At 40.0% G+C, this 23424-nt stretch overlaps 1 protein-coding gene across 4 annotated transcripts; it reads right to left on the bottom strand.

Moving 5' to 3' along the window:
• Positions 1-301: 301 nt before the first annotated feature.
• On the bottom strand, positions 302-21702 carry LOC125435178 (hyaluronidase-4-like). 4 transcript variants are annotated; one of them, XM_048501285.1, is made up of 5 exons: positions 21594-21702; positions 19716-19885; positions 14906-15861; positions 6979-7068; positions 302-3006 (listed from the first exon to the last, which is right to left on the bottom strand). In XM_048501285.1, the coding sequence occupies exons 2-5, from the start codon at positions 19777-19779 to the stop codon at positions 2560-2562; spliced, it is 1557 nt and encodes a 518-aa protein (XP_048357242.1). In that variant the 5' UTR covers positions 19780-19885; positions 21594-21702; the 3' UTR covers positions 302-2559. The 4 variants fall into 4 exon arrangements, with proteins under 4 accessions (XP_048357242.1, XP_048357240.1, XP_048357243.1 ...); XM_048501283.1 differs by having other exon boundaries at positions 14906-15857; XM_048501286.1 differs by lacking the exon at positions 19716-19885 and having other exon boundaries at positions 14906-15857; positions 21594-21698.
• Positions 21703-23424: the final 1722 nt, after the last annotated feature.

Genomic DNA, 23424 nt, shown 5'->3' with positions numbered 1-23424 from the left:
CAGGCCAAATGACAGCAAAATTGCCTCCTCCCCAACCAGCTCAAACTCCACAGCAGAGGCAACAAGGTGGCAAACACACACACACATACATACACACACACACACACACACACACACACACACACACGACCCAGAAAAGGGTCCAAAAGTGGCGAAATCTACCACTCCACACACCAGCCTAGCCATCACTCTAGGGCCCCTAGAGAGGGGTCAAGGGCCAGTGCCTTCCTCAGACTCCCAAATTACTCAAGCCAACATAAACAGCATGATGATTCCTAATGCAGCAGCAGCAGGGACGAAGTATCCAGGCAAGCAAGGACAAATAGCTACAGGGTGCTGCTGAGACAACTGTAGAGACAGCCACAGCACCAGCACCAGAGCAGAGAGAACCCATGTATAGTAGTTGAAACTACTAATAGCTCACAGGGCCAGCTCCTGATTGCCTGGGAGGACAAGAGGGCACAGGATTGGCCAGATGGCCCTTGTGGGCCTTGCCTCTGCCCCCTTTGGCTCTCTTTCCTCCCTCCCTCTCTCTCTGTGTATGGTGAGGGAAGAGGCAGGCAGTAGAAGCATGGCTGTTTCTGCTGCCCCAATTGCAGATCAATCAGTGTAGGGGGCTTTGCCTGTGCCCCCCTCTAAGGAGTACCTTGGGCTCAAGCTCCCCCATCCCCACTCCTAGTTTGTTAGTTTTTTTCTTTCACCACCATTTCCATTAGTCTCTTCCTGAGTCTCTGGATTTTCCATGACTAAGCTGCCACAACCAATGAAGACAAGGCTGAAAAATGAATACTCTTGGATTTTTTTTATCTTGTCAAAGCTTAAAACCATACTCTGTCTTTCTTGCAGCTCAGTATCTCATTGGGTACATTTCCTTCACTGTAGTGTAAGGAATTATGAAACTTATCTCTTTAAGACAGAATAAGAATCAATGTCTATTTTTTTCTGGGCTATGACTACTCACAACCCTTGATCCTTCATCGCTTTTTTAGCCTCACAGGCACCTCACTGGCTGGTTTAGGGTTCACAAACTCAGAGAAAAGGATTTATTTGTGGACAGTATGGCTAGATGATCTCTGGATCACCACAGGGGCAACTGTCTGATGGGGCTTTGCTGTAGTGCCAGCATACTTGCAGTAGCAGCACCAGTCCCCTTCACCACAGCCCATTCACCCTATAAGCAGTAGTAGAATCATCCAAACACTAGCAGGCAAGCATGCTAGTCTTGAGGTGGGTTTCTTTCTTGTCAAGTCCACAGCTGTTTGCTCTTGCAAGTAACACTTTGCTGTCCAGAGCGGGAAGACTGAGGAAGCCAGCAGCAGGAGAAGGGAGTATAAGGCTATGCATGTATAAAAGAGAAGAAATGAGACAGAAATAACAAGTAGTTGGAGACTTCTGTGGAAGGGCTAGTGTGAGACAGCGAGATAATCAGTATGCATGGAGGAACTATATGAGTATTTAACAAGTCTTACTTTCTTGAATGACCAATCTGCATTATTCTGATATTTTCTGCCATAGATTCACTGTCTTTTACACAAAAGATGTTCAACTTCAATCACTCTTCTGTAAAATGGATGTTTTCTGGATTATCTTGAAAATGTTTAATCCATTAATATTCTGCAAATTGGCAAGCTGAAGATATGGTAATGTGTTGCTTGGGATGTGCAATTGCGGCTCTTGCTTTTTCCTTGTGATATAGTCGGAATGTGGATAGTGTAAAGCTGTTCTAAGAACCTCATAACAGCCCTGCTGGATCAGAACAGTGGTCCATCTAGTTCTGTAACTTGTTTCACACACAGTCAACCAGTTGCCCTGAAGGACCAAACAGGGCACAGAGGCCAAAGTCTTCTACTGATCCTGCTTCCTAGCACTGGGTTGCAGAGGTTTGCTACCTGGGAATATGGAGGTTCTCTATAATCTCATGGATGAGTAATGAATGATCTGTGTTTTCCTAGTGTCATTTGTGAATATATTGTAGTGGAGATCTTATGCGGCTATCTTCTCAAAATCCAAACGTTCCTACAAGTTCAACAAGGTTGGGGACCACTGTGATAGAGTAACGGAATGTAACCCTGTCTACAGCATTTGCTAATCAGACTAATTGCCATTGCTGGAGGAACACTATGTATAAAAGAAAAATTCACAAGTAAAGAACAAGAGCTTATAGAACCTGCAGACTCATGCAGGAGAAGATGTGCATACAGACAGATATACTGCCTACGTGTTGTTCATGATATTTCAAAAATGTACCAGAATTACTGACCAGGCTTTAGCAACCAATATTGCCTGCATCAACTATTCTGTGGCTGAAGACATTTACAGTGCAAACATATGCAGAGTTCTTTCAGACTAAGTTCGTTGAAATGAATGACCTTATTTTAATTTATTTTTTTATTTTATTAGATTTCTATACTGCTCCTCCATCTCAGGGAGTAGCTGTAAACTAGAACTATTCCACAGTTCTAATCACTCTAAGGAAAGCTCAAGTTGTTGATATCACAGTAAGATAGCTGATTAGAGCACTATAAATCAAACTACATTCCCAAGAATGTCATTTCATATTTAATACATGGTTTTCTGGATTTTGGCAGATGCTTGACTGGAATACCATGTTTCAACAAGATTTTGGTCATAAAATTTTGAATATGGAAATAGATCTGTTTTGCTTTTGTCAGCAATATATTTGCCCCCTTTTTGGAAAACAGGCAGCTCACAAAAATCACCCATCCAGCCCTTGTAACACTGGCACCTGAATCTCTGTCTCATATTCTTTTCATCTTCTTTTTTCAATCTCCCACTCACAAGCATTTTCCTCCTTGAGGCATTGAGGCTCATCTTAAAACTGTCAGAAGGCAAATACAGATAGGCATTTGGTTTGCCAGTTTTACGAATGCATCTCCCATTCTTCTTGCAGAGAACTTTACTGCATAGCTTAGCCGCAGAGGTCACATTAAGGATGTAATGTCCCAAGGCACCATCTATATAATCTTTTACAACTGTACAGCTATCCTAAAAGAAAACAAAAATGACAAACTGGTTAATACTAGTAGTAGTCTATTTCAAGCCCTAGGCTATCACAATCACATAAAATACCATAAAACCATGCAATCCTCTACACACACTGGCATGATATCTCTATCATCATATCAATGTAAAATAGTAAAATTCAAACATCACATTTACAATTTAGCTTTAAGATTTTGGCCTGCAACTAGTTTCCTCCTTAAAGTGGTTGCTAAGAAAATAAAAGTAGCAGCCTTAGGAAAAAATCAACCAATAAAAATCACAGCCTGTCTTCAGAACCAGTAATTTCAGATAAGATTTGCCTGAGACATTTACCTCAAATAATATCAGTATGCATGAAGGCATGGTAAGACATAATGGGCTAAATCTTCTGACTGGTCAAGGTCACAAGGGCAACTGATCCCTTGGAAGCTTCCAGTATCCACCACAGAGATATTCAGTGGGAAAGTATTGAAAGTGAAGGCTAGTAAATATCTTTCTTAAAGTGGAACTGAAGAGATCAGTTAGGTGTCGGGAACAAATTTTATTTAGTTAGTTATTTTTACTTTAGGATATCAGATTGAAAATTTCGAGCCAACAGTTCACTCTGAGTCACAAATTTTATTGGTTTCTCGTAGTTTAACTGTCTCAGGGCGATTCCGCACACAAGTAATAATAGGTTCAACCCAATTCCCTGAGAAGGGTACTGACCTAGGTCGAAGCCATTGTTGTTCCCCACTGCAACCAGCTTGATCCCAGCTCAGAGGGTGGGATCATCCAGTGCCTCTTCGCCGCTCCGTTCTGATTGGCTACTGTTCTATAGCAGGAAACGTGACCCCGCGTTTCCCTTTTTAAAAAAACCTACATAGGAGCTACGTAGAGGCGACGCGACAAAGCGCCGTACAGATGAGGGCGAGTTTTGCATAGCTCCTGCCTCTTGTCAGAAATTTGGCGCAAGTTGCCGTTTCTGTTGGAGAGCTTGATCTGAGCGTTTCTGCACCAGAGCTTTCTGCACCAGCCATGCCTGCTGTACCAGCTGCCATGTCCCATCTATCCGCACACATGTTTTTTAAAAAAATCACCGCAGGAATGGAGGGACGAAGGTGATGTTTTTTGATTGGCTGCTTACATTGGTACGCAGAAATTGTGCGCCGTTTGTGCACCAAGCCATCGCTTTGAACACACAAAAGAAGGGAAAAAATTAGGCGCACTTTTCGCAGTGGCGGTTCTCCAGCTCTACGCATGCCCAAAGCACTTAGCTATGATTGACTGAACGGGGGACTCCTGGCGCAGAGATTCCGCACTTTACTGGAATTCAGCTGAGTTCAAGCTTGGTTCCCTGAAAAAATAGTAGGTCCCAACTGAAGTTGGAAATTTGACCGTTACACGGGGCGAAGCTGGTGCGAAACCACGTCGATCCCAGTGGTTGAGTGGAGTACTTAGGTCGAACGCAGCTCGAACTTAGGTCGATAACGCAAGTGCGAAATCGACATCAGTTGATGACAGAGAATATAACCATGCAATGGGAGCTAATAAATTGAACCATTTGTTATCTTTCACAAGATACTAGTAACAGAATTTGACAAAATGGTTCTCAGAGATGCTTTCTAGGTTTTTGTAATAAATTAGCAATCTGAGATGAACCCTTGTAGAAATGGTAGACCACCTCCAACCTTAACAGTACAGCAGGAGCAGCTTAAAGAAGACCCTGGATCTTCCTCAGAAATTTGTTATGAATAGTTTCTAGCTCTTCTACTACACTCAATTTCCATTCCCAGATTTCTGTCCCATAGAGAAGCTGGGCAATTGCTGTGGAATACCTTAAGAGCTGGTGCAACTAGCTGACTGCCCTTTGAATAGTAAAATTTTAATATAACACAAATTGTGTGTCATGCTGTTATGAGATTTACCTTGAAGTAGGCCTGCCATGATAGGGTGGACTGCAAGTTTATGCCCAAACATCTGAAGGATGAACATTGTTCTATTTCATGTCCCTAAATGGCCGATTTATGCTTTGTTATATTATTTCCAAAAATTACAAGTTTAGTTTTATTGTAGTTAACTCTTAGCTCATTCACCTCACAATACTCAGCCAACCTCACCAACATCCTTCTAAGCCCAACTTTAAAGACTAAAAAGCTATAGCATAATAATGCTGATATTTTTCTGCCAGCCAGGGAGGGTGGAAAAAGCTCACGGGAACAAACTGGTTACTAAGAAATTGGCATTGTACTTAAATGGCTATAAAGACAATTGATCAAAAGGATCAAGGATCAGCTAAACTGCAACAAAGGGTTCAAAATCTTATTCCTAGTGTTTACTGGGACTGAATGGAGGTCTGTATTCCCCCTGGTTCCCAGGCTACAGGATATGAACACAGAGGCAGTGTTATTACTGTAAGTTCTGGAAGCTCTCCCTCCCTCCGCCCCCACCCCCCCGGCTCCTTCTAGAACTTTGGGAAAGATTGATAGCAGGAAGGGCTCAGACCAGGAGCTGGCTTCAGGAAGTCCTCTAGGCCCCATCAACAGACAAGATCATTGACAAACTGTATAAACTGTTACTCAACAAAAGTTGTGTTTGGTGTTCAGCTAAGTAGACCTTATTGATATTAATGGTTGTCAATTGGTTTGAACTGACAGTTTCTTTTTACATTCATGAATTCTGCCGGTGCAGGGGTGGGGGCCGTTTGCACAGAAGCATGCGAGCGGCCCCCGCAGAGGCCGGCGCAGGAGAGGCAGCTCTGCACGGAGCCGCCTCTTCCCCGTCCCTCTCCCACTCACCTTGTCGCCTCCGTCGCCCTGCTGGCCTCCGTAGACCCGCCCACACTGCCCTCCGACCTCCAGGGGTTGGAGGCCAGCGAGGGAGGGTCTTAGGAGGCCAGCAGAGCGACGGAGGCGACAAGGTGAGTGGGAGAGGGATGCGGAAAACAGCGCATTCCCTGCAGTGCCGTTCGCACGGCGCCACCGGGAATGCGCTGTTGTTCCAAAAACGTCCCTCCAGGAGGGAGGTTTTTGGAGGTGGCCTGATTCCACCCTGGGGGAGGGGGAGGGGAGCCAGGTCGGCACTGATGCGTTTTGGCAGCGCCGCCTGTGCAAACGGCTCCCTGGGGGCGGCATTTTTGCCATCCCCAGGGCGCCGTTTATGGCCCGTGTGGAAAGGACCATAGTTTTGAGGAAACCCTATGCAAACTGGTTCAGCAGGTAATTGCTACTGCTTGACATAAACCAAACAGGCTCAGTAATTGGCTCACATCTGGTTGTAACCTTTGAACACAGTAAGTTTGATAGTCAAACAAGTTTTAGGCAAAATTCACAGTAGCCCTAGTTTTTAGTAACATGTGGTAGAACATTAGATATATGAACACTTTGTAAATTACATTTGTTGCTAATTACAAAAGTGATCTGAAATGTTCTCTTCTGGACACCATTAGTTTTTCCTCATCTTTGTCTTCCTAAAATCACAAGGAATAGTTGCATTGCTCTTCCTGAACAACTAATCCATGTGTCCATGTACAGAAACCCCATCAGAAACATGTGCTGTTACTGCATTATCTAGTAATAAATGTGCAACTGGGTCTTCAATGCAGATAACTCCTTACAGTGGCTTTCACTAGTTACTTCACACTTTCAGCTGTCCATTATCATATAAGGGAATGTAATCATGTTGATGCATATGAATATTTAAATAAAGTACCTCCTAATTTTTTCCCCTCTATCATTATTTGACTCAGATGAGAGTGCTTTTTAACACATCACTACTGAACCCATAAATAGTATATAGATTTTCCAAATATGCTAACAGTGTGTGAAAATTTACTAGACAAGGGGATGGTTTCTATATCTATTTATTTCATGACTTTAATCAATTCAGGAATTAATCTTAACTTCTCATGGTTTAGTCTCAGCCAAGTAAAGAAAGTGACATTGTTATGAGGTCTTGGGAATGGAGATCTCTTATGTTTAACCCACACTCACTTACTCTGGAGCTGGCATATTTGATGCTTCCCCAAAGGACAACTCCTGCTGCCCCCTGTGCAGCACTCTCACCAATAGTATTTTCCAGGTCTTCCTGAAAATGAATAAACAAACATGCATAATATAGTATGGCACTATGCACAATAAACGAACAGTAAGAGCAGAGGCAACATAGCCAATGATTCAAACTATATCTTCCTTTAGCCCTACCCTTTATTGACAGTCAAATGCATTTTGTGGGTTTTTAAAGTACAGCAACAATCCTGTAAAACCACCTTACCACAGATATTAGCAGAATGAGTGCACTGTTCTAAAGAGTCAGGAGTAAAGTGCTAATCCTGATATCCTACACTGTTTGGGTTCACAGTATATTTATTCATTATTTTCACAGTTAGCACAGCAAAAACCACTGAATATTTATACAAGGAAAAATGCTTTTGAACTACTTTTTGATAATAGATCTTTGCAATGCAAGACATAAAGCAACAGTACCTAACTAAACCACAAACAAATAATTAAATTATTCTATAAGTAATGTTTTGGATTTTTCTCCCTCATAATATGGTTCTTTTTTCACATTCCTTTTTGAAACTAATAATCAAACTGGCTCAGTTTAATTTGTAGAAAGAATTACAGTTATTTTTGTTTTATCTTAAAAATCTTTATGTCTGTGTGTCCAGCTACGTTTCTCCAGTTGCAAATTCCTTAAGGCTTTTTGTTGCAACAAAGAGTTCATCAGTAAACACTTGGTGATATATGAATTAAGAAGAAAAAGTTTGGATTTATATCCCCCTTTCTCTCCTGTAAGAAAACTCAAAAGGGGCTTACAATCTCCTTTCCTTCCTTATCCACCCCCTGCCCCCCATAACAAACACCCTGTGAGGTGGATGGGACTGAGAGAGCTCAGAAGAACTGTGACTAGCCCAAGGTGACCCAGCTGGTGTGTGTTGGAGTGCACAGGCAAATTAAACCACAGGCAACATGCAAACAATTATTTCACATTCTTTGACATTACTTAGGTGATAAGCTAGCAAAAATGTATGATGTCTCTGTTCCTTTGATAAGGGTAATTTAGGTGTGCCTTGATTATTTTCTTTCTTTACAAATTTCCTTGCTGCAGTTGCAAATACTTCAGAGTTAACAGAGATGCAAGAGAACATTGATAGAACTGGCAAATAGGAACAGGGTAAAGTATAATTTAAGCCTCATGTTGATCACTAACAGTGTCATCATGGTTTGATTCTGCTGCTGAGAAGTTCAGTTGCCAATAATAGTTTCAGAAATGTTATGACTGAGTGGAACAGGGTTGTGGCTGGAGACTGAGCCATATCATCAAATACCAGCAAAACACATTTGTACAGAATTTAGCTCCTTACTCCTGACTCTTGAGAACAGTGTTAACCAGCTGATGATAACAATCTGACCAGTGAAGGGATGAAAATAGATCTAATAATCAACCTGTAACCTCAGTACTTTCTTTTCCATTGTTCCACCATCTCAGCTGCCCATTCTTTTTGACACTAGCTTACTATCGCCAGTTCAGCATCTATCAGATGAAAAGAAATACCAACAAAAAGAATTGATGAGGAATTCTTATTCCCATTCCTTCGCATACAATAAGAATGATTTTTTGTTCGATTCAGAAGACTCGGGTAAAGATTCTTCTTCAGACACTCTGATAGTAGATCCAAATATCTTCATTCCCTGACATTTTTCTGAGAATGTGTGCTGAACAACTTTGTGGTCCACCACATATTTGTCTGGATATTAAATTGAAGAGGGAAAGGTGCTCAGCCCCAGATGTTGCAATATGTTCATATAACAATCTGCTGCTAATTCAAAAAAAGGTACAGTATTGTTATTATGAAAGATGCAAAATCAAGCAGATAATATGAACACTAAAATTTCCATAGTATAAGCTATTATGAGTAATAACAGAAAACTTGTTAACCATGTAATACAGTACAATTATAGTAAACAGAAACAAAGTATCCATTGTGGTACGGAAAACCACAACAATACAGCGACAGTATTCTGGTTAATTTCCCATCTAGATCTGTCTTCTTCAAAATGTGACATTGCAATTCTACAACAAAGAAAAATATAACATGTACAGCTACCAAAAAACATAAACATATTGTTAATTTCCAGCCAGGTTACACAGAACTTTGACCTTTTCTGCACAAGTCATTTACCTCACATCCACCCAGTAATGCCCCTTTTTTCTGTGGACTTCCACACATTCTTCTCCCTGTTTAGTTTTGGAAATGTTTTCAAACTCCTCCTTCAGAGTTTTAATAAACACATTTACCCCAATGTTTCTCCCAGAAATGTTTCCAAGCTAGTGATCATAACAATTTGATCTTTCTCCCAGCAAAATAACCCGGCTGTTATCCACACCCCTTGTTGCCCAACCTCCCCTTCAGTGAAGTTAAGTCTTTATTCACGGTCAATGACCAAATACCCCCTTCAGTGTTTGGTTCACCACTTCCTCCCATCCCCACTTCACTCTCCCTCCCTCCCTCCTTTCCTCTCTCTCTCTCTCTCTCTCTCTCTCTCTCTCTGCATTAGTGAAGAACTATATTTCTTGCTAGAGCCCATACATTAAACAAAAAAAAAATGAGGGAAATGAAGTGACAAGTTCGTATTAGCACATGCTGTCTGGAAGGCAATAAGGCCCAAAAAGTGTCCGGGTGTCCTCAGTTAGTGCCAGGGCTTTTTTAGTACTGGCTCAGGCCTAGTGGAATGGTCTGCCAAATGAGACAAAAGTGGAGTAAGGGGAAACTGCACTCAGGGCGTGTGTGTGCCCTGCACCCCTGCTGCAGCATCATCCATCCCTCCATGCCCCCTCCATGCCCCTCCATGACCCGGTCATGCCTCCACTGTGGCTCCACCTGGGGCGTCACCCCACCCCACCCTATTCGCTCTATGCCACTGATGAGACCAGAGCCCTGTGGGACTTGTCCCAATTCCTCAGGGCTTGCAAGACAGAGCTGTTGCACCAGATCTATAGTTGAGGAAAGCAATGGTGTTGTATCCATCTTGGCTGGCCTCCATTCCCTCACCTCTCCCCTTTCTTCTCTTCATAGAACTGGGGTGTTTTATTGCTCCACCCTGGTTGTGTTAGCACCATAGACTTTAAATAATTGTACACAGATTATTTAGATTTATTTTAGAGGCAATATATTTATGCACAATTTAATTGTATATTTATATGATACGAGCCAGTCTGAACCCACCGTGGAAGAGGAAGTGTCAAGTTTGATATATAAATAAATATGTAAATATTACATCAGCAAAGTCTATATGCATATAGTAGTGTCCATCCTTAAAGGGACAAGAACTAAGTGAGAAAGATGTTCTGTAAATTTGAGATAAAACTCTCTTGCATACATGATCTCATTTTGTATGAAAGAACATAAATCGAAACGGTAGTTGAGACCATGTAGACATAATGAATTTAAAGTCAAAATCAATGAGCCTTCCTCTACAGTAGTAATTGTTCTGTGTTAGTAAACTGATAAGATCTGGGAAATATCCTGTCAATAACCAAAAACTTAAAATCCGTTTGTAGATTATGCTTTTCCATGAAATTAGTACTAAAGAAGCTTGAAAATTGAAATTTCTGATTTTACTACAGTATTCAGAGATTCCATGTCTCAAGGAACATGTAGTAGTGCCCATTTATAGAAGATCTCAGGGGCAAATGAGAATGCACACAACATTAGATGACGAACAAAGTAAAAGTCCTTTTAAGAAAAAGATGAATGAAAACTTTGGTTTAAATTGCCTGTGTACAACAGGTGAATCCATAACATTTGTAATGATGTTTCAAAATGTGTGTGCTACTTGCAGTTTTAAAGTCAGCACATACCAAAAGATCTTTGATGGATCTCGTGAATCCCATAATGGGCTTAGTATCACAGGATGGAATGGAGTTTAACAAGTGTCAGTGCTTAGGGATAATACTCTTGATTTGTACAGCAAGTGGGGAGAATTGTAATAATAATTAAAAAATTGAGCTCTGCCAGTCAGAAGTGAAATATTACACAAATAAATCTTTCATTAGTTTACAAATGGCATTGGTAGGATATCCATGTTCTTGAAATTACTGAGCCAGGTTCTCAGCTTCCACATAACACTCCAAACCAGATGTGAAAAATGTTAGAAATCAACAAAGCCTAATTTGCATAGAGTATTTACTGTTTCTGAAGGGTGGGGATTGTTAACTCAGAACTGTTCCCGCCAGAATTAGCCCCTCCCCTCCAGCATCTCTTAAACTGTCTCTTTACTTCACAAAGATGTTAATTGATTTTCTCTGTGTACTGTTTTACTGTTGTGTTTCTGTATTGTTGTTCTGAAGTAAAGTTGCTATTTTTTTTCTTCAAAAGAAACATTGTTTAATCCCTTTCTAACAAAAAGAAGCTGTACAGAATATTCCTAATTAATCACAGTAGATGACAGCTGGTACAATTTAATAACAAAATCTTGCCTGTCAGTTTTGTATATGGCCTAACTCTCAGCTGTCTTTCATAAACATGAATGTGTCCAAAAAAGCAATCTATCTGAAGTCAGATATATTAAAAAATTTAATGGTTGGATGTAAACCATTCAGTTACTCAAAAAAGTTCAGAAATTCATCTCTTCCATCATACAGATGTCATCAATATATCTGAAATAAAATTTTAACTGATGTAATAAATTGGTGGAGGATTGAAAAATAATCTGTTTTCCAAATTAGTCCAATACAAATTGGCAATAGCTGGCACAGCTGCAAGCCACACCTTGAATCTGCAAATAATGCTGATTTTCAAATCAAAAATAATTCTTCTGCAAAACAATTTCAATAATTGCATCAAAAAAAAAAGAAATAGGAGAAAATTTAATTGAGAGAATGTGCTTAATGGGGGTCATTTCACATAACTTTTTGAAAAGTCTCATCCAACAATTGTATCACAACCTCCTGAATATGAGCCCCAAAGTCCAGGATTACAGTTTTGTATCTTTTATCATTGTACTGTATGTTTTCGAATTAGCTGCAGATTGTCTTGGAAGAGAGAGATTTGCAGGTGCAGATTGTCTTACAACTGCTGGTGCTGAGCATCTATTTTCCTTCAGTATTCAGAGGTTTCTTCTCCCTTTTGTTTTTTCTATGTTTTTCGGGATATTAAATTGCACTTCATCACTTACAGATTCAAATTTAAAACATAAAAAGTGCAATATATCTCCAAATGACCTCCTACCCTTAAAAAAGTCTGCAGTTTACAGCCGATGAAAAACCTTAGCAAATAAGTTTTTAGGCCTCCTAAAAGTAGTATCCCCCACCTCAACAAGGAACCATTTCCATAGAATAGGAGGTATGATAAATAGCTATCATGGAATGTTGTCAGTTCTGGGCATGTGACCTCAAATGGAGGAACAGTCAGCCAGTGTCAACCTAAGGACTGTAATTGGTATAGAAATTGGAAAGAAGTGGTTAGATATTTGTGGATACTAGGCCATACTAAGACTTTAAATGTCACAACCAGCCCTTTGAATTGAACTCAGAAAAACTGGCAACTGATCTAACTGTAGCCTTGTCAGCTAGCCCTTGACAATAATAAGACTGCCACATTCTGAACCATGCCTGAACCAGTAGGAGAAAAGGGGAACAGATACTTGGAAAGGCAGCTGTCAGCAACAGTATGACATTACTTCTGCCCACCCCCCACCTGAAGTGATATCAAGCCTATAGGAATTGCTGGAAGTTTTGTGGGAAAAAATAGAGTTTGTGGCAATGCACAGAGATGTGTAATGTCACTCCCAGTGAAAAACGAATTTTGATATAATGCTGACCTGCTCTTTTTTAAATTCTTTCACCAGCCACTGGTATTCCAGCAGGCCCATAGCAACCTAACCAGTTTCACTTTCTGGATTGGCTTCAAGGTAGGCACAAAGTAGAGTGCATTATGTTGACCCTGTTTATCCACCACAGAGGTGCCAGAGAGCAGAACAGCAGAAGCCTGGTGATGCTATAGCAGGAGACTTGTCTGCCTTAACTACTACTAACAAAGGCCCTTTCCACACACTCCAATAAAAGTGGGCGAAAGGTGGGTCATATGAACTCACCCTTGCCCCGGCCCCTTCATACGGCTGGCTGTCCCTGGACAGCCAGCACGGAGGCGCTTTCCCCCCTCCCCTGCTTGCCTTTTTGTTTTTTCCCTGCCAGCCTGCAAATTGCAGTGTCGCAGGTAGGTAGGACCAACCCCCCTGGCCATGATATGGCCTGTTTCCCTTGCATGGCTCCACAGATAGGAACCGGGGAAGGGGTTATTGAGAATCACATTATGTGTGATTCTTGTGTTTTAATGCAGCTCACATTCATGGCTGTTTGCTCGGCCACAGCTGCAAACAATGTTAAAACAAAAGAATTACACATAACGCGATTGTTGATAAAACTGGGTTGGAGAAAAACATGGAGTGGATCCGTGTTAGGATCGGGATCTGTGCGAAGCCCCCCACCCCACCCGGGTTTTTTACCAGTGTTATCCTGGCTTATTTGGCCCATGCGGAAGGGGCCAGAAGGAGGCAACTTGTGAGCCAATATCCAGTTTTTGTACTGCTGGCCACTGAAATTTTCAAGCAGAAACTATTTTAATTTTCCAGTCCAGCCCTAAAAACTGTGCTGGGAAAAGTTGGAGGTAAGGAAGGTAGCTATTATTCAGATCTTTAATGACAAAAATGGGAAAATCCAAATTTACATGCACCTGCAAATCTCTCTCTTCCAAATTAGAAATTCATCCCTAATACAAGTTATTTGGATGTATGATTTAGTGAAGGGAAAGTGCTCTACAAATAATTTGTACTGTGGGCATTTGAAGCTGGTATCATTCTTGGCTCAGTGTTATTTAGATCCCTCCCAGAGTTGATTTTCTCCAGCAAGAAGTGAAGTGATTTAAGGCTGCCTGCATATATCACCTCTCATCCCTATGGCCTTCTGCAGGAACACATTTATTTTCTGTGATACCCCTTATCCCAAACTTGGGAGGAGGGGAGGATAAAATCCTGACAATTGTTATTAATTGGTGAGTAAAAGACACTCTGTACATGCTCAGAGGTACACATTCATTCACACAGGCATGTTGCAGCTATGGCTTGCAATGATTGATTAAAACAAGTACCAGGTGAAGTAAAACTGGGCACTCAAATCTGTTGCTCCCTTTCCCATCACTGCAACTACTGTTGAAGCAAATTTGTAACTGCAGATAAAGCAAATACCGGTATCCCAAAAATAATAATAATGAGATTCAAGTCCTGTAGCACCTTAGAAATCAACAGATTTTCATGGAATAAGTTTTTGAGAGACAAAACTCTCTTTGTCACATAGGAAGCTTTGACTTTCAATAGCTTATACCCTGAAAATCTTGTTGGTCTCTAAGGAGTTACTGGACTCAAATCTAACTCTTCTACTGCAAACTTGTACAGCTACCCTCTGAAACCAAAAATAAAAATAATATAAATCTCATTCTGATTTTCTGCCCAATATTCTCACTTGTAATATGTAGCATTACAACAGAGTGAAAGAAATAAGAAAGAAGTAAAGGGTTTAAGGAGAAAACATAATTAATCTGAGCAGCTGGGAAAGAATTCAGACAGGAAGAGATTAAATCACTCAGCTTCAGAGCTCTCATGCAACTTCCCCTTCCTTGTTCCTTCCCAGGCATTCTGATGGAAAATTGCTTGCACATTTCCCCTTATATGTCCTGAAAGAAAAAGGCTAGAAAATTATTTCTTTTTAAAAATTAAGAATTCAAAGAGGGGGGCCTTGGATATTTCAAAGAAGGCAATATCCTTATGACCCCATAGCTATAGGCCTGCAAGACAACCTGGAAAGTTAACAAAGGAGCAAGTCCTAGAAGGCAGTATGATTCTAATGGATGACAAGCCCTTACCTCTGTTAAAAGATCAAATGTATAGGCATAAAATGGCCTAGAGTAAACAAAAACAGGTAAGGTGTAGTCTTTTCTAGCAATTGATGCAATACGTAATGCTTCTTTAACCCGATACCTCACAAATTTCAAAGCATTTGGGCTTGACTTCAATAGGGAATCCAAATATATGGAAGGATACAGGGCTGTACTTTCCTTCCATAACCAAAGCAGCTCATCATTACGTGATGTTTCAATAGCTGGACATTCACCAGTGTAGTTGGCTGGATTGTCCTTGTAATCATAGTTATAACAGTCTGGGTACAGATAGTAACCCCACAGCCCATTTGATCTCATGTGTTCAGCCAGACGAAGGGTACTGTTCATAAATTTTTTCCCTGAATTTTCAAATTCATTCTTAGCAGCTCTTCTGATTTTGTCCTCTGACCAGTGTGGATGCCGCTTTCTGACAAGTTCAAGAGACTTATTTCGGTAAATCCTCTTATGACCCCAATTTCTGTCCCACTGGGGTCTCCAGTTTTCCCAGTCAATGACTGCAAGTCCACGGAACTTCCTCACAGGTATGATTTGGTTAATATCAGCCTTGGCTTTGGTGAGATGCCTGGTAAGATTCTCATTTTGTGGGATCCCTCCATTGATGGGATCTCCATCACCCGAAAAATGGGGATAGTACCCCAAATGAGTATGGTAAAATATTGTCACACTGGACCCACTCAGAGTCTCATTAACATTTGATATGATGTCAAAAACATCAAGATGTAAATCCACGTTGTAGCGCAGACGGCATTGTTCAGTTGGTGCATTCCAGAGGACTACAAAGGGATTGTTGTAAAATAATGGTGCTTTTGTTGGCAACATGCGTACTCCATCAGCCATAATGAGCCACACCTGGATTGCTATCCATTTGATCCACAGATGGCGCATAGTATGCTGTTTTCTGATAATTTGGGGACAACTTCCTCAATGCAAAAAGAGAGGGGAGAAAGAAGTTTTAAGCCAAAAAACTAGAACTGGCAGAACTTTTTGTTTGTTTTACTTGTTATTTTATAATTGCAATATATCGCCCATGCCCTTAATAGGTGCTGCCACAAGCAGCAAACTTCAAAGCTTAGTATAGTTTCTGACAACAATGAATATTTATGACCTACAACACTCATAAAATTCTGATTCATACCAAAATTATTTTCAAAACCCTGCCCTCCCACCAGTTGCCAGGTTTGGCCTGGTAATTCTATTAGTTTTTTTTAAAAATTAACCTAATTGCAGAGTTTGGTAGGCCCTGACTCTAAAGTAAGACAAGGCTAGAAGATCAATCAGCATTTAGCTTCCCAGCAAACAAAACACATGTAAAAACTCAGATTAGAGAGTTTACATAAAAAGACATCCTTTGCCTAGAAATTGTATCCTTTAAAAGGCCTGTGTTGTAATTTGATATCCATGACACTTGAACCCCCTCCCCCAAAAAGTTGGATACAATTCCTAGAGCAAGAGGCAAGAGTCCTTAGGTGATCTCTAGTGGACCACAACAGAATGATTAGAATGTCATCAACAGTTGTTGTTATTCCCAAGGCACCTGAGACAATCTGAATGCTTGATTGGCTCTTTGCTTTGCCTGGCCATACCTTGACTTGGTTGATCTTGCTTATTCAGCTGTGTTTTTTTCTTATTAGCCCTGCTTTGTTTTTCCTTACCAGAAGTTCTTTATTGGCATTAATTTAGATGGGGGGAGGGGGGAGAAAGAGAAGTACCTTAATAAGGCTTTAAAATTGCCATGCCCTGTGAAACTACATTGGTTGAAAGGGTCCATTCCATTCATTTTCCAGTGATGGAACGGTGCCTTGCCATGCAGCAAGTGGAAAATGGCACATGTATCTCACAGTAAATAGTCAATGACAACATGGCCTTTATAATCAACAAATGACAACATAGCAAAGGTCATTTGACCCAGTGCATCCATAGATGTATCCCACAAGAGTATAAACATCAGATTCACACATGGTGCTCATTCAAAATACCAGAGTTGGGCTGCTCAAATACCTGCAAGTTCAGCTCATGTCCTGTTTGCCAGTTGAAAACAGAGACTGTTTATGCCATGTTTATGGATGTTGGACAGATGGTTTCATCCTGTTTCTTTCATCTCACATAGCCAAACTGAGCTCTACTTCCTGCCCACCCCCTTCCTTGCAGCAGTGCTGCTCCACTCAGCAGGCAATTGTTAAAAGAGTTAAGCTCCACTCAGCAGGCAATTGTTAAAAGAGTTAAGCTTGTCACAAAGCATATAAATCAGTTATAAATGTATTAATGGCTGCCAGTCTGTTTACATTTCCAGAATTCTCACACATGCACAGTTTATATTTTTTTTAATCCAACACAAACCTGTTCAGTGGGTAGTCAACTTGTTTGGTACTTAGACCAGCCCGGTAATCAGCTCATGTCTGAGGTAAAATGTACAGCATCCCTATACCAGATCAGAACAATAAAGCCCCAAGAGCCGTAATGCAGGTTCACTAAGGGTACAGGAAAGTATCTTCCTCCTGCCACTCTGTAATCACCTATAAGACCCATTCCCTGTTGCTCAGTCCTACATGCAGACGCTGGCACCCCAAACTCCATGAAATCCTGTCACATTTGGGGCCATAAAGTGATAGAATGTCAATCCAGAATGGCAGCTGGTAGTTGAAACAAAACAGCCAGGCAGAATGATGATTGCTATGACAAGAGTGTGCCTTCCCAGAGCAATGATAGAACCCTAAACCATAAGGCCACCTAAAGTAAGTGAGCGTTAGGTATAAGAGGTGCAGCTCTGGTTTCTACTAGCCAAGGACTGACTGCTGCAAAAGCTGTGGTAAGGTAAAGTTGTATGTGCAAAACACTGGCCATCTTATCCCATAGGAACTGGCATGAGACCTGAGCATTGGCACCACACCTAGTGGGTGTTGTAGTTATCAAATGCTGAGGAGATGGTATCACTGGGAGTGATTGAGTCAGGTGACCTGTCCAGATAATCCTTGCTGTTGTTCGTTATCTTTGTCCTCACACCAGCTTTGGTTGCAAGTCTTCCTCATCAGAAGAGAGTTGGCATGGTATAGTGACTGGTATGTCAGACTACTGTCTGGAAGAACCAAATTCAATCAATTATTAATCTGTTATGGAAGCTCATTGGGTGAACTTTGGCCCAGCACAGTCTCATCCTAACCAATCTCACAGGGTTGTTGTATGAGGATACAAATGTGGGAGGATGGAACATCGCAATAAGCTGTCATGGATTCCCATTGAAGAGAAACATGGGATAAAATAAAATAACATAAACAAAGAACATTTATTTCCAAGTCCCATCCAGTTTAGAGTTATGCAATCTATTTCATCATTTATTTTCTTTGCCTTCACTGTTGCATTTATTTCTCCTAGTATTATCTTTGGTTTTTTTCCCATTGGGTTTCAGTGGCTCAGAAATACAACCTAAAACAGTGTTCATTGCAATCTTTAAACCCTAACATCTTTTGTATTTGTATTTAGAAATGAACAACATTACCATTTCAAACCACAATATGAAAAGAGTAGAGCAATTTTTGGGGAAACCAGTAAGCATAATCAGTGGTATTGAAATCATATGAAAAATAAATTGCTTATTATCATGAATCACTCCAAAAGAACAACAAAGTATCTTTTGTTACTATCATTTCTGGTTTCTTTTCCTTTCAGTTGGACATTCTGAATCTTGTGAATTGCATTGCTTAAATCCCAAACTCTGTAATGAGCACATGCGCTAATGATTCAGTTTGGTACCTCATTATCAACTTGGTAAAACTTTTCCAGCATTTCTCCATCAATACCACATTGTCACGGTTAGTTAAACATCCAAAGATGGGCATCTTTTTTCCTAGGAGGGTCCGCAAAGGAAAATCATGCACAAATGTTTCTGCTCTATATTCTAAATACAAAAAAGAACTCTTACAAATGAAAGAGTTAAAAGGTTGGGTCCAAATTGGAGCATTTTTGAAAGGATCCCTCATTCACAAATTGAACTACAGCTTGAAATTAATGTGGTGTAACAGAACTATAAAACATCGTGAATAAAGAAAAAAGATCTACTTTGGTTTTTTTGCTCTGATAAGCAAAAACTCAACTTGCATCTTTAAAGATGATTGAAAATGTTTAAAATATTTCTTTCCAAGTGAGAATATAATAAACATCTTGTAAATGGAACACATAATTTATGTATACAAGAGATATGGATTTGTATTATAACATTCTAACTATCACAGACAGGGATTTTTAAAAAAATATTTGGGTTGTATCCAGTGCTTGTGGTGTGGTATGGTATTGCACTTGCAGAAGAAAAATTCCTGTCTCCATTCCCTTCCCTTCTATCACAGCCTGCCATATCACCTGAGATCATATTCTTGGGAGTAGTTTGAAAGTGGGAGTGGGGGCAAAGTGGTGTTCTGAAGGTAGAAGGAAGAAATTGAAGTAAATTGTCCTCCATCACAGAACACTGGTCAGAATTAAGCTGTTTGCCTATATCACTATTATCTTCCAGCTCAAACCCTAACCAGTTGATATACTTGCAGCAGAAGGGATGATCTCCTTGAACAAAAAAGCAAAATCTGTAAGTCTTTTTTTTTTTTTGGGTTCAGTCCAGAGCTGAATGTTGAAGGGCTGGACAAGGAAAGTTTCAAAGAAAAAAAGAGGGGAGGGAGAGAGAGAAAGAAAGTCAGTTGCTTTGTGGGAAAGAAAAATAGGAGTAGCTGTAGAGGATAATGGGATCAGGACCCTCAAATCAGCAAAGGAGTCAACATCCAGGAATACTCACCTTTCACAAAGCACCAAAGTTGGCAAGAAGCAGCATGGGAAAAATCCCAGTTTGTTTGTCCCATCTCTTCTTGGTGAAGGGGACAGGGAAGCCACTGAAGCCAGCTTGAGCAACTCAGAAGTCATGGAGCTGTCATCAGATAGGGTTGCCAGCTTCAGGTTGGGAAATCCCTGGAGATTTGAGGGATAGAGAATGGGAAGGGTAGAGTTCGAGACGAGGAAGGACCTCAAAAGGATATAATGCCATAAAGTCCATCTTCCAAAGCAGCTGTTTTCTCTAGGGGAATTGACCTCTATCATCTGGAAATCAGTTGTAATTCCAGGAGACCTTCAGAGTGTCAACTCTAGTCATCAGGAGACTCACAAGGGGGGGGGCCTCATGATAGTCACTTTTTAAAAGGGCAATATGAACTCTCAAAACAAAAAGCCTACCACGTAGGAAGAAGCATATGCAAACCAAAATAAGTGGATGAAAACAATTAGTACACATGTATATATTTTTACTGCAGGAACATAAAAGGACTAAAAATATATATTTTTAAAAGAAACACATTCAGAATTCCTTCATTGTTAGAGTTTAAATAGCTGGGAAGAGTGAAATCTGAGTCAAGAATTTCCATCTTTGCAATATGAAAGACTGTGGCTTTGTGTAAATTACCATAATAATATTTGATGGCATATAATATAATTAGATGATACAGTATCACTATAATAAAATCAAGATTAATATAATTATCTCTATGAGAAATAACTTTACAACTTTACAAAACACTAAATCTTTAAAAATAATGAAATGTGCTGTGCATGGCCACGAATGTAAGAAATTGTGCATCTCATCATGAATGATGTCACGGTCACTATCCACTAGGGATATCATGAATGGTAATAGTGGAAGGAGATGGGACAATTTAATGTAACGCCTTCGGACCCAAAGAGGCATTTATCATTCTTTTCCTCCGCAAGCACATAAAACAGTTTGGGCTGAGAGTACATGACTGGCCCAAGGTCAAATCTCATGACAGAGCAGGGATTCAAATCTAGATCTCCCAGATCATAGTCCAGCCTTTTGACCACTATGCAAACCTGGTTGTAACCATTATACTGGGTTTTAAAACTATATGCCTCTCATAATTCTGTTGTCTCAGAGTTAAGTCAGTAAGTTCAGTATTTCATATAAATACTTGGGAATGAAGCCTCAGAAGAAGAAAAATTTCCCATTCATTTCCACTGGAAGAGGTTCCTCATGGATTTTGCGCATTGTTTTCAATAATGCTTTAATTCAAATGTTAAGTAGAAAAGCATTCAAAATCCAGAAAACTAGACATTTTCCTTACTAGTTTTCCCTTATGTTTAAATTTGAGTGTAGGTTCTTTTTTCCTCTATCTCTGATAGAATCATTGAAGACTCTTTGTAATATGTGGTACTTGTATTGTTTAAAACACTTCTACTAATGCTACAACTGCTTTTAAAAACTGGGTGTGGGGGGGGGAGAAATCTATTTTTCCAATCTTTAAAGCATCAGATAAATATAATTAAAACAACAAAATAAATCCTATTCCACCTCTGCAGTGTTTAAAATTCCGTATTTAAAATAGTGTTTCAATGCACTTAGTCATGTGAAAATAATTAATTATCAGCTACTGAAGATTCTGAAACTGTGAAGTTTATACTTGGTCAGGTTTCTCTGATGTAGCATTTATAAACCATATTAAAAGACAGATCAGTAGACTCATGAATCAGCAAAGCTGTGATTGCAGTGAGACAGTAATCAGGGTGTGAATTTCTGTTAACCATTAAAAAAACCCCTGTAACCTGAAACAGCCCCCAAGTGTGATTTTGTTTATACTTCTCTATTGATATAGATAATAATGGTACTTACCTGAATGGAGACAATCAGGAGACAAAAACTTGGCAGAACGAAGTACAGTAACTCCAGTATTTGTGTTACAGTCTGCCTCTCCTATTGGGTGTACTAACTAATGAGATACTGACAAGATCTGGAGAGGATGGGAGATTTCACCAACCAGACCTTTCTTGTATAACTGCGTGCGTGTGTGCGTGCTCGCACACACACATAAACACACACACAAAGATTAAGTTCTAATTGGTGTTTCCTTTCTATCATTTTTTAAAAATTTACTGAATGTTATGAAGTACAGAAAATCAGAATATATTTGCAGCAGTAAACATTGATTAGATGGATTAAATTATGATAATGTAAACTGTCACTTGATCCACCAGAGTTTTCCCACAGGAGCAGGATTTTTTGCTCACATGGTGTAATTTTTTTCACCCCTTCTTCCCGTGGTAGCCTGAAATGCCCCTCTAACCCTGTTGCTGGTGGTCCCCTATTGCCCAGCAGCAATATTTCAGTACACATTTCAGACTGCTGCAGGCCAGGAGAAGCAAGAAAGTTGTCCATCCATGGAAAATTTCCAGAGAATCCAAGCTCATATTTTTTCTCCTTCCTAAAGATAAATACATCTTGAAAACTTTCTTGGTATTATAAGTAACTTTCCTCCACAAAAAAAACCCTCATTGGTTGCATAATATTATTGAGGCTGGCAAATTGTGATGACCACCTTGTTTTACTGATTTGAAATGGATTTAACCATGTCAATAACATTACGGTCCTAAGAACTGATTGACATCAACGGACTTAGAAGTTTGTAATTCTGCTTAAAATTGCACTATATAACACTAGGGCTCTCAAATGAAACACTGAAGTAACAGAATCCAGGAAACTACTATAGTGACTATGTATTGTTGAAGGCTTTCACGGCCGGAATCACTTAGGTGCTGTGTGGTTTCCGGGCTGTATGGCCGTGTTCTAGCAGCATTCTCTCCTGACGTTTCGCTTGCATCTGTGGCTGGCATCTTCAGAGGATCTACTATAGTGACTTATTGGAAGATAGAGCTTATTCTCTGGTTGATTCTGCACAGCATAATAATAACAACAGGTTGCATATGGAGTGTGCCGCTACCAGGAATTTTGCCCCTTGGTTCTTAAAAATTAAGAAACATAAGAACCAAGCCAAGTTCCTTACAAATTTAACAAACTCAAATTTAAGAAAGGCTTTCACAAGCCTAAGATTTCAATCATTCCCATCAAACTATCTTTCTGGAAGATATAACAAGACTCCAAAAGAATGACGCATTTGTGACTGTGGTTTAGATCAGGTAGAAGATGTAATGCATTACATTTTGTATTGCCCCATGTACTCCCATATTTGGAATTTATATCTTTAAAATATTCTAGAAAAATTATCAGGAACTGAGGAGAATAAGTGTGTTTTACAATGGCTGACGTCTTTGAGGAAGTCACCCACACAGTAGCTACTTTTATGTTTCTCTCAACCAAAATTAAATTGCAAAAAGGTTGTTGCAACCTCCTTTTCAAGCTCTGAAGGATTTCATTGACTGGTAACATTGCCAAAGTCTCGAGTGACTATGCATGGAATTTTTTAACTTACATAAACAGTGCTTTACCAGCCAACATATAATCACTGGTATTTGACTTAGCTCCTGCCATGTGTGTAAATTCCCCAGGAAGGTCACCCTCTATAGATTCATTTAATACAGTAAGACTTAATCTAAAGGCAAGGAGCCTTAAACAGATTCCTGCAAAATTAACACTCATGTCTTTGCTGAGCCTTGATTGGCTTGAGCAATATATGTCATCATTCTCTAAAAAAACCCCAATTTCGACC

The sequence above is a fragment of the Sphaerodactylus townsendi genome, linkage group LG06 (genome assembly GCF_021028975.2).
Source record: "Sphaerodactylus townsendi isolate TG3544 linkage group LG06, MPM_Stown_v2.3, whole genome shotgun sequence".
Taxonomy (NCBI): Eukaryota; Metazoa; Chordata; class Lepidosauria; order Squamata; family Sphaerodactylidae; genus Sphaerodactylus; species Sphaerodactylus townsendi.
Note: the sequence above shows the minus strand (reverse complement) of the source record. Positions and strands in the feature narration are given on the sequence as shown.